The sequence below is a fragment of the Bison bison genome, unplaced genomic scaffold (genome assembly GCF_000754665.1).
Source record: "Bison bison bison isolate TAMUID 2011002044 unplaced genomic scaffold, Bison_UMD1.0 scf7180017864313, whole genome shotgun sequence".
In the NCBI taxonomy this organism is placed as follows: Eukaryota; Metazoa; Chordata; class Mammalia; order Artiodactyla; family Bovidae; genus Bison; species Bison bison.
In genome coordinates, this window is record NW_011494885.1 from 2059629 (window position 1) to 2071566 (window position 11938).

Sequence of the window (11938 nt, forward strand, 5' to 3'; positions counted from 1 at the left end):
CCCGCGCCCTCGGCCTTGGGTGGCCCGGGCGCGCCTCCCCCCGACGACGCCAGCTCTTCGGCCTCTAGCTCCAAGATGTGCTCGTCGGCCCGCGCGAGCTCACGCTGCTGGATCAAGCTCAGGATCTCCAACACTGTGGGCGCAAAGCGGGCGATCAGGGGCTGGAAAACGGGGCGGAAGGGGGCGAAGAATGGGAAAAGGTGGGACTCGAAGGGGAGAAGGTTCGGGGTGGTGCGGGGGTGGGGGCAGAGGTGGAGGAGGAGGTCAAGGGAGGAAGGTGAGGAGAATGGAGAGAATGAGGAGAGGGGTCAGGACTTGGGGAGGGGAGGATGGGGGAGAGGGGATGAAGGTGAGAGAATGAGAGAGTCAGGAAAAGGAGACAGGAGAGGGTTGAGGAGGGAAGAGGGGGTTTGGTGATGGGAGAGGGGGTCTGGATATGGGAAGGAGGTCAAAAGACTAGAGGGTGTCTAGGAAGAGGATAAGATGGGCGAGTCAGAGTAAGATGGGGGTAGGGGTTGAGGAAGAAGGAAAGGATTAGGGCTTGGGGTAAGGGGTCAGCGCTGGGAAGAGAGTATCAGGGGGTGGGTTAGGATATGGGGAGGGGTCGGGGAGCTGAGGCCGGATAGGATAGAAAAAGCGCATCAAGATTTTAAAAAAGGCATCAGAGAAAGTGGAGAGGCTGAGGGAGGGCAGTCAGGTCCAGGTGAGGGGAGAGATGGGGGCCTGGAGGTGGGAGGAGGATGTGAGGACCAGAAGTGGGGCTTTTGGGGTGCAGACAACTGTGGGGGTGATCTGGCTCTCTGGTGATTTCACACGCCCCCAGGAGAGGGGAGTCCTCTGAGGGGCTGAGAGGCCTCTGAGTGAAGGCAGAAGCAGGGTCCCAGTGGCCCAGGGTTACCCCCAACACCTCCCCCCACTCCCCTTCCTCCCTGGCAGAGAAACTATTTCCTGGCCAGTGCTATTTCTGCCCATCCGTTTCCAGAAGGCGGGGGCTCCACTCACCCGCTTTGCACCTCCCTGCAGTGCCCTCCCAGTCCCTAGGGCGCCAGGCTGAAATAGCCTCTGATGCAGGATGTGGAAGGCATCAGAGGATGAAGAAAGGGGACTCCGGTGCTGGGGCAGCAGGGGCTGTCCATGGGGGGAGCCAGGGGTGGGGTCGGGGAATAGAGACAGGGCCGGGGTGGGTTGGATGAAGGTGGGATTGGGACAGGGTTGGGTGGGATGGAGTGTCGGGGTTGGGCTGGAGATGAGGATGGGGTGAAGGTGGGGGTTGGGATGCGGGAGTTCAGGATGAGAGCCAGGGTGATGCTGCAATCTGAAGAGGCTTCGGGGTAGGGATGAGGCTGGGGATGAGTTGAGGCGATGGTGAGGATGGAAAGAAGGAGGTGAGTTTGAAGAAGCCTGGAGGTGAGCTGGGGTTAGGAATGCAGAGAGTGAAGTTGGAGGCTGGAAGTGGGTGGTTAGGATTGGGACTGAGAGGATGAGTTTGGGTTAAGGTTGAAAATGGGGGCTGGGAATGCCACTCGAACCAGGAAGTTGGGGAAGGGAGTGGGGTTGAAGGGGGACACTGAGATAGACCTGGGGTTGGGGGGTGGGAGTGAGATGGAAGAGGGGAAAGAGTTGCACACAGGGATGGGATTGAGGGTGGGATGAGAGGAAAGGGACGGGCCATGGCGTGGGACTGGACCGCTTGGCAGTTGTCATGGTGTTGGACATAGCTCTCAGGTTAAAGATGGCATTTGGAAAAAGGGATGGGTTGAGAATAAGCATGTGGATGTGTCTCAGGGTGGAGACAGATGATAGAGTTGGAATAAGTGTGACTGGAAACCAGAAAGGCACCAAGGAAAACATTGGGGTTTGGGGTACAGCTGGGGTTGAGGATACAGCTAGAGTGGCATTGTGATTTGAATTGTGTTTGTCCCCCCAACCTCAAAAAAAAAAACAAAAAAACAAAGATATGTGAAGCCCTAACCCTTAATACCTCAGAATGGGATCTTATTTGGAAATAAGTCATTTGCAGAGGTCATCAAGTTAAAATGGGATAACAGGGTGGGCCCTGATCCTGTGTGACTGTCATCTTTGTAAGAAGGGAAATTCGGACACCAAGACCGACAGGCACAGAGGAGATGAGGTGAAAATAGAGAAGCCCACAGGAGGATGGAAGGCGGGAGGGATGCAGCGACAAAGCCAGAAACGCCCAGGAGTGCCAGAGTGCCAGCAGGTGGCAGAGGCCAGGCAGGCCTCAGAGTGGGCGTGGCCCTGCCAACACCTTGATTTCAGACCTTTTCAACTGCAAGAGAATAAACATCTGTGGTCTTAAGCCAGCCAGTTTGTGTACTAACAGGAAACTAACCCAGGTGGTGATGGGTTTGGGGGGATGTAGCCGGGAGATAGAGGGAGACATCAGGCAGGGGGGTGAGCTCGAAGATGAAACTTGGGTATAAGTGGAAGTAGGGGTGAAGTTGAAGGTGGAGGCTGGGGCTGGGGGTTTAGGACTGGGGTGGAGTTAGGGCTGGGGTTCAGAGTCGGATGGAGAAGAGATTGATGATGAAGGAGGAGGTTGAGGTGGGGGCTGGAGTTTGGGGCCAGAATCAGGGCTAAGGATGGGAATGGGATGGACTGTGGAGGTTAGGGAGGGGTTTAAGGTCAAGGTCAAATGTAGATACTTTGAAAGGAGATGGGATTGAGGCCGAATTTGAGGGGAGTAAGGGAAAGAGGTTTGAAACTGGAGACAGGGAGGGCATTGGAGATGAGACCAGAGTTGCTGATTTGATTGTCATGGGACCACGGGGCAAGGTTGAAGGTGGCAGGTGGAGAAAGGGACAGACTGGGGCTGGGGGTGGAGATGAGGCTGAAGCTGGAGCTTGACGATGGAGATCAGGACCACAGGAGGGACGGGCTGGCCCTATCCATGGAGGTGGGCAGATGGAAATTGGAGATGTGAATGGCAATGATGTCACAGGTAGAGACACTGTGATTCTCTCAGGTCTGAGCCAGGGCTCCCAACTCACCTGACAAGGGCTCTTTCACCTTTGGGGGCTCTGGGACCTTGGGCGGGGGCTCGGGAGCCGCCTCACCTGCGGGCACCACCCTCTCAGCCAGTGATGCCCGCCGGGGCTTGGGCCCACGCCCCAGTCTCAGGAAGGCCAGTCTCCGTGCAGCCTCTCCAGCCGCCTCCTCGTCGCCCTGGGCTCGGCTCCCCTGAAGCCTGGCCAGGAGGCCGAAGTCTGCTGAGCTCCTGCGAATCCCTGGCGACAGCACCCGGCCCAGGAAAGAGCGAGGCTGCCCATCCCTGGGGCTGCCCGCTCGCCGGCCGGGGGTTTTGCCCAGCCGGAAGGGGGACAGGCCTGCCAGCTTCTCCAGGGTGGCTCGACGACGACATGATGTTCCATTGGGCAGAGCCCCCAGCTCTGCAGCCTCCTCTTCTTCCAGTCCTGAGACTTCCTCAAAGGGGTTCCGAGAGGACCTCAGAGGCAGTGTCCCTGCCCGGGGCACCTTAGAGTCTGCCACCCCTAGACTCTTGAGGATGGGCATTTTGGCAGGAGAGGACCTGGGGGCGGGAGGCGGGGAAATGGACCATCGGTCGGTATTGTTGGTGATGGGTGGCATTGATGACAGAGCCTTTGTGTCCCCAGCACTTTGAAGCATGTGTGCCAAGCACTGGGCTGAGCACTTACATACCCCCAGAATCTGCACAACCTCCTGTGGTGAGCACTGTCACTATGCCCATTTTGCAGATGAGGAAACTGAGGCTCATAAGAGCCTAACATCCCATAGCGATTCAGGGACAAAGCTGGGATCCAGACCCAGGCCTGTCTGATTCTAGATCCTGGGCTCTTTCCCTGGAGCACTGGTGTTCAGATCCTTCCCCTGCCTCACTCCTGCCCTGGGACCCTCCTGTTCCAGGAGCAAACAGGCTGAGAGGGGAAGGTCCCCTCCTACATGGGGACCCAGACCGCACCCCACCATCCACCCAGGCATCCTGTTCACACTCTCGGGCACCTTCGTCTCCTCCCCATCCAGTCAGTACTCCTGTCACCTCTACCCAACTCATTCCGCCAGCACACTTTTACTGGGAAAGAGCCAGAACAAGCAAATCCATAGAGACAGAAAGATTAGTGGTTGCCAGTGACTGGGAGAAAGGGACTGGGGCCTGACCACTTAATGGGTACAGGGTTTCCTCTTAGAGGGATGGAGATGTTCTGGAATCTGTGGTGATGTTTGACCACCCCTTTGAATACACGAGATGCCACTGAACTGTACACTTTAAAATGGCTAATATGGTAAATTTAATGTTGTATAGATTTTACCACACACACACGTACATGCACACATGTATACACACACACACACACTTATTAGGTATTTGTATCAGTCCAGCCCTGTACAGGCACTGAGGGCACAGCAGTGGCCAAGGCAGATCCAGTCTCTGCCCCTGTGGGGCTGGAAGCTTCCAGAGTCTGGCCCATTCCATCTCCTACATCCCTGTCTCCTCCCTCTTCATGGCTCCTACCCTAGTCCAAGCCCCCTCTTGCTTCTCTACTTCAGCCTCCTCCCTGATCTCCAGCCTAGTCCTCCAGTGCACCTTTGAGGCTTGTTAGGGCTCAAACCCGCCCCTCCCCTTCTCTCAGCAGCCCCTCCATGGCTCCCCAGTGCCCTCAGGACAAAATTCAGGCTGGCCAGCTGTATCCTTCATCAGCACTATCCCACATTTTCCTCCAGGCTCCTCTGGGCTTCAACATCTGCTTCTACATGGAACTCTGTTCTCCATGGTCCATTCAGGCTTTGGGACCCAGCTCAGATGGTGCCGCCTCCAGGAAGCTCTCCAGGATACCCAGGCTGAATCAGGTGCTCCCCTCCCTGATGTTCCCACTCTGGGTCATCGCTGTCTGGGGATGGATTTGTGAGCCCCGAGAGGGCTGAGTCAGGACTGTCTGGGTCACCACTGTGTCCTCAGCTCCCAGGGCAGGCACTCTGGGAATGCATGAGGGCCAAACAGGAAACGAAGGAAGGGGGCAAGGACTTCATTTCTCGTGGGGGAGAAAGAATGATAAGTCAAACCAGACAGGTCAGCAAGAAGCAGGCTACGCAGGGCCTCAGAAGTCAGAAAGAAGGGACTGAGCTTTCTCCCGAGGGCACTGGGAAGCTGTGAAGGGCTCTTTTTCCTTTGTTTTAACTTTTGGCCATGTGTGGGACCTCAGTTCCCCAACCAGGGATTGAACCCACACCCCCTGCATTGGAAGGCAGAGTCTTAACCGCTGAAGCGCTGGGGAAGTTCTGGAAGGGCACTTTTGAAAACAATGAAATAGTCCAAACATTCAGAAAAGTATAGAAAACAAATTTACTAAACACCCTTGTGCTTATGATCCTAGCTGCATCTAATGCAAATATATGGTCTCTTGGGTTCAGTTTTTGTTTTCTAAGAAATAAACATTGCAGAGCATTCCCTGGTGGTCCAGTAGTTAGGGGGCTGCCCAGGTGGCGCTAGTGGTAAAGAACTCTCTTGACAACAAGTTGGGATACCCAGGGAAGATCCCCCTGGGTTGGGAAGATCCCCCTGAGGAGGGCATGGCAATCCACTCCAGTATTATGCCTGGAGAATCCCATGGACAGAGGAGCCTAACAGGCTACAGTCCATGGGGTCGCAAAGGGCTGGACACGACTGAAGTGCTTTAGCACACACCAGTGGTTAGGACTCTGCGCGTTCACCGCCAAGGGCACAGCTTAGACACAGGTCAGGGAACTAAGACTCAAGCGTTGCAAATGCACTGAAGCCGCCCACACCCCTCCCTGATCCCTCTCCCAAGGAAAGCCATCCCTTTGCCTACCCAGACTAGTACTCAGAAATATCATATTGTTTTGCGTGGTTTCAAACTCTCTATAAACACTATCTTACTACATGTGTCCCCTACAACTTGCTTTTTTCTTTCCCCACATTTTCCACGTGAAATTTGTCCGTGCCTGTCGCTGTGGCTCTAATTAGCGCTACACGCTGTATTCCACTGTGCAACTATGACAAAATGTGTGAGGCATCGGAGGTTCCCACAGACACACGGGCTGCTTTCAACTGGGACAGGGTCGGAGCAGGCTAGGGCCAGAGTCAAGATGGGGCACTGGGTGTGGGGCTGCATGGGGGCACTGGGTGTGGGGCTGCATGGGGGCACTGGGAGGAAGCTGATGCTGAAGGGGCCCTGAGTTGGCTGGGCTGTGGGCACAAGCCTCTCCTTTGCTGGTGGTGACCCCACTTCTTTACTCCCTGAATTCAGCCTCTAGACCTTAGCCATTGACTCTCAAGCCTCCTGTTCCTCAAAACACCATCCTAGCCTCTCTGTAGTCTCCATGGTCCCCGATTCCCCCGGGAGGCAGTCACCATGGCAACTCTTGCCTGGAACCCCTGTGGCTGTGGGCAATTGGTGCCAGCCCCTCCACACACACACACACACACACACACACACACACATGCACACACCCCACATACTGATTCTCTTTCATCTTCCAAGCTGGGCTCCACAGGCCTCATCTTCAAAATGGCTCTGTCATTCCTAGAACTGGCTCCATCATTCCTCCCCCGCAAAAAACTCCACCTCCCCCTCAAAACAGGGGCCTTTGCTTTCCCTCCAGCAGAAGTCAACACCACTCAAACTAGATCTTTTTTCACCCAAACGAGATTTGACATTCCTACGCCAGCTCCCACATCCACCCCTAAACTGGGACCCCTCCCCCCCAAATCATTTCCAACATCCTCAGACCTGTCTGCAACATTTTCCCAAAACTGACCCCGACGTCTTTCCCTTTCCTGGCTCCAGCACCTACCTCTGCAACCTGACTCCAACATCCTGCCCCCTCCAGCCCCCTCTTCAGCCTCCGGGTGCTGGCCCCTGACTCACTTCCGAGGGATCCCTCAAGCCCCCCAGCATCTGTGCCCCTCGCAGGATGTCTTGGCCACCAGAGCTTCCCTCTTTGGGCTCCTCCTCCTCTTCCTTGCTACCAGCCTTTCCCCAATGCCCCGAACGTTTTGCAGGCCGGCCAGCCTGTTTGCAGAAGTTGTTGCCTCCAGTCCCATGCCTGTGATCAGGGAGCTGCCCTGACCAGCTGTGTCCTACACAACCCCAGTTCAGACCCTGCCCGCAAACAACTCCGTCACCAGACCGGCCTGTTCCAGGTTCACCTACATCTTCAATCCCAGCCTCATCCCGCCTCCTGCTCTATCTCCATCCCAACCCTGGTCACCGCTCCCATCTCTGGGACCCCATCTCTTGGGGGCGGAGCAGACCGCCCATCCCTCTCTGGCCTCAGCCTTCCCACCTAACTCAGAGCGCTTCCGACCCAATGACACCATGCCTCTCTGCTCCCTTGGTGCTTCCAAGCTCTCCTTGACTCCCTGGCAGCCTGGATCGGCAGAGTCCCCATGGCGTGCCCTGCACCCTCCTCCTCCTGACCCCCCCCTCCCCCCAGACTCTTGCTGGCTGACGCCCCCCCCACCAGGTCAGGCCCTAGAGTTTCTCTTTGCCCCCAGCCTCTCCTGGCTTCAGGGCACACGCTCTCCCCAATTCTGGTCCAGCACCCAGTTCAGAGGCGCGGGGCGTGTGACTCCCCTCCTCTTGCACACTCACCTCCTCGTCACCGTCCCTCTGTCCCGGCTGCTGTCCTGTGTTAAGGCTCCTTCAGCCAGGACTGCCAAGAGCTTGGATCTGAGGAGGGGGGGTTAGAGGAGGTCAATTTCCTGTCAGGAAACCCCTCCCTCTCTGGGGCCAGGGGCGGGAAGGACTTGTTATCTGTCTGCCCTTTTAGGCCAGGCTGTGTTGGGCTGGGAAGAGGGACAAGGCTGCGGTCAGGCCCCACCTTCATCCACCCCGACCGGAATTGGCAACCCCCCCAGTCTGCTCTTCACACCTCCCAAGGTGACAACACCCTCCTGGGTACCCCCCAGAGACACCCCATGCTGGCTGTGGGCCCCGAAGTTCTCTCCTGGGTTTCCTGCTCTGGGGTGAAGACATGGAGGAAGGTTCTGCTGGGACCAGGGGCTGGTTGGAGGCCTCAGGGGGTGGCCCTGGGCAGGGCTTTGCTCCCGTGGTTCTCTCTGCCTAAAAGCCCATGTCTCCAGGTCTCCGTATGCCTGCCTTCTCGTTATTACCCAGGTCTCAGCTCCAGCGTCCTTTCCTCCAAGGAGAGGTTCCCGACCAGCAAAAGCCCTTCTGCCCATCCTGTACTCTCCTCCCTCCTCGGAGACATTGCTCTGGACTTCCCTGGTGGCTCAGACGGTAAATTGTCTGTCTACAATGTGAGAGACCTGGGTTCGATCCCTGGGTTCGATCCCTGGGTTGGAAAGATTCCCTGAAGAAGGAAATGGCAACCCACTCCAGTACTCTTGCCTTGAAAATCCCATGGACGGAGAAGCTTGGTGCAGGCTACTGTCCATGGGGTCGCAAAGAGTCGGGCATGACTGAGCGACTTCACTTTAGAGCACTTTCTACAATCTGAAATGATCAAATCCCTCTGTCTCCCTGGTGGATTTTCTGACTGTCCCAATCAAACGTAAATTCTATGCAGATTTTGCTTACCGTGTTCATCATGATAACCCTAAATACACGCCTGGCGCATAGTAGGTGCTCAGTAAAGATCTGTTAATGGAATGCACCAGTGGAGTATAGAGCAGTGCTAAGGAGGGGAAGTTGTGGATGAAGACGGCAGATGGGTTGGGGCTAGAAATGGGCTGGGGGTTGAATGGAGTGAGATGCAGGATTAGGGTTACTTTCAAGGCTGGGTTTTAGGCTTAGGTGGCCCTTTGGGTTCCCAGGCATAGTATCTCAGGTGTTTAGTATCTCAGGTGTTTGGCCTGAGAGAATGATCACTTGCCTCAGCTTGATTGGGGCTGGGATGAGGTAGGGTTGACATTAGGGACAGGAGCTGGGCTCAGGGATCACTCCTTCTCCCCTAGCCCCAATGAGGGCTCATTAGGTTGGGATAAGTGCATCAGGGGTTAAGATTCCAAGGTCTGAAGGCCTCCATTCAAGGATTGGATTTGTCAGCAGAGGGCCCCGGGGAAGGGCTGATTTGGTGGCCAAGAGGGCAAGGGGAGAAACAGGCTTTGTCCTCCCCAAGTCAGTGTGGACCCATGATAATGAGAAGGCAGGCCGGCTGGAACCAAGCATCTGTTATGGGCCATGGACACTGTTGGATCTCTCCCTCTATTTTAACTTAATTTTTTATTGAGCTGTAATTCTTAAGCCATAAAATTCACCCTTTTAAAGCATATGTCAATGGTTTTTGGTATATTCACAAGGTTGTGGCAACCATCCCCACTATCTAATTCCAATTCACCACCCCCAAAAAGAAATCCTTAAATCCTAAAACTTGTTAGCAGTCGTTCCTTACTGCGCTCTCCCCCCAGCCTTTGGCAACCCTGATTCTAATTTCTGTCACTAAAGATTTACCTGTTCAGGATATTTCATATAAATTTATTGTTGTTTAGTTGTGAAGTTGTATCCCACTCTTTACAACCTCATGGACTGTAGCCCTCCAGACTCCTCTATCCATGGAATTTCCCAGGCAAGAATACCAGAGTGGGTTGCCATTTCCTTCTCCAGGAAATCTTCTCAACCCAGGGATCAAACCCTCATCTCCTGGATTGGCAGACAGATTCCTATACAACTGAGCCACCTGGAAAGCCTATTTCTTATAAATGGAATTATACAGTAAATGGTCTTTTGTATGCTTCTTTTGATGAGCATAATTTTTTAACGTTATCCATGCCACAGCCTCCCTCCCCTCTTTAAGCCTCAGTTTCCCCAGCTGGGAAATGAGGTGGGGACTATACTGGGAACTACGGAGCCAGGGTGAGCCCTGGAGTGGTGTGCAACCTGTGTAGGGAGGTGATCTTCTGCCCTCGTGTGGTGTTTCGGAGAACTGCAGCTGTCAGCGCTAGGGCTGGGAAGGGATTGGGCGGATTCAGCCTCTATCCCATTCCCAAGACCCCACCCCTCATCCCGCAGAACCCTTGGGATCCCAAAGCTTCCAGAACAACATTCTGAGCTCCTCCCTCTCTGCCTCCCACCATCCCTGAGACTCCTCAGCCTCCATTTGTTGAATAATAATAATATCACCCGTTTAAGAAATTCTAATCTGTTCGCGCAAGAACTGCTTTCCTTACATAGTCTCATTAATTTGTCACAGAGCTAGGCTGCTACTTTTACTGTCCAGAGACAGGAAGCCATAATGGACAAGAGCCTACCTTGTGGAGTTTGGTGACGCTTGTGTTCAAATCTCAGCCCTGCTGCTTACCAGCTGTGTGGACTTCAGCATGTGGTTTTTCCTCTGTAAGCGGGGGAGACAATGATGATCCAATCTCATGCTGTAGCAGAAAGGATGAAGCGCTCAGAGTCTGGCACAGAGGAAGCCTCTGTGAGTAGATGTAGCTGATAGTATCAAGCATTGACATACAGGTCAAGACGTTACAACCAGCTGAGTGAGGGCGGAAAGCCTTTCTTTGTAGCATATGCCAATTTCCATGGTGTAAATATTCCCATCATGGCTAATTCCAGGCTACCAGGGTGATGTCACTGAAAGCGTTTGGGGAAAAGAGATGTGCAGTCACCCCTTACATAGCAGTTTCAGTGTAACAGAATACAATAGATGTAAATAACCTCAGGATCACACATAAGAACCAAACGTGAAATAATTAGGACGTGGTGACTATTATCTTTGCTTTAAATATAATTTATTTAATTGTATGTTTGCATAATTTAATTTTTAATAATGACCGTTTAACAACCAGCTCCAAAATCCCTGAGACTTCAACGACCAGCTTGCTGAGTTGGCTCCAGCAGGCTGCTATTATTGTCAAACCAGTTTTTTAGGAAGGGAAACAGGTTCAGGAAGACGTTCAGACATCGATCCCATGCAAGGGCTGAATCCAAGGCCAGGGCAGTGTCCCTCTTCCGTTCATTACACCCTGGTCTAGAGGGGACGCGTGGTCCCCACGGCACTGTGTGATCTCAGCAAAGCCCTTGACCTCTCTGGTCTCAGTTTGCCAAGCAGCAGAATGCTTGCACCAGGCTCTTTTGCACCTACTTCAGCCCCGCTAGGAAGGCAACATGCAGATCCTCCCCCTCCCTTTATACAAGTGTGAAACTGAGGCCCAGAAAGAGCCAGTGCCTGTCCTGAGTGCCAGAGCTAGACACAGAGAGTCTTGAGACCCCAACTGGGTTGCAAAGGAAAGGAGACTGCAACCCACAACCTCGGGGTCTGGAGTTTTCTGGGAGGTGGGAGGCAGCATTGCTAGAGAGGTTGGTCACCCTTCCTCAGTGGCTCCGCCCAGACACCGTCCCCCAAGCATCCTTAGCCCGCGGTCCCCAGAGCTTCCTGGACGGGGGAGGAGGCGGGGCTGGGAGGGAGAACAGGGAAGCGCCGTCGGCCTGGTTGTTGTCTTTGGGGGCTTCTCTGTCAGTCCTGTCTCTTTGTCTCCGTTCTCTTCTCAGGTCTGTGCATCTCCGTCCCTCCGTCTCTGTGCGTGGATCGATCAGTCTCTGTCGCTTTCTGTGTCTCTGCGTCTTTCACCCTGCCTATCTGTCTGTGTCTCTCCCAGCGTTTCTCTCTCGTTCTGCCCTTCTGTCTTTTGGCCGCTCCGTTGTCTGGCTGCCTGTTCATCTCTTTGTGTCTCTGTTTCTCCCTACCCCTGTCTCTCTATCTCTTTGTGTCTCTTTGTCTCTCTCTTCCTGAGCCTCCCCGTCTCTGCGCCTCTCAGTATCTTTCTCTGCGTCTCTGGCGCCGTGCCTCGGCGTTTCTCACTCCTTCTCTTCCGGTGAGTCTCTGCTCTCGGGTGAGAACCTGCTCCGAGCCGACGCGCCCAGACCTGCCTCCGCCCCGAGAGCCCCCGGCTGGCCCCGGCCTGCGCCTTTAAGTGCCGGCGGCGGGGGGCGGGGTCTCGGCGGCCCCGCCC

The 11938-nt window shown here is 54.7% G+C and overlaps 1 protein-coding gene across 1 annotated transcript in view; it reads right to left on the reverse strand.

The window, feature by feature from the left end:
* The window catches only part of LOC104997777, a 16167-nt gene that overhangs the window by 736 nt on the left and 3493 nt on the right, over positions 1-11938 (reverse strand). Inside the window, exons 2-5 of the mRNA XM_010852696.1 lie at positions 11295-11361; positions 7614-7691; positions 3012-3550; positions 6-133 (exon numbers count right to left, since the gene is read on the reverse strand). Coding sequence (XP_010850998.1) covers positions 6-133; positions 3012-3550; positions 7614-7691; positions 11295-11361 — 812 coding nt within the window. The remainder of the gene's footprint in view (positions 1-5; positions 134-3011; positions 3551-7613; positions 7692-11294; positions 11362-11938) is intronic.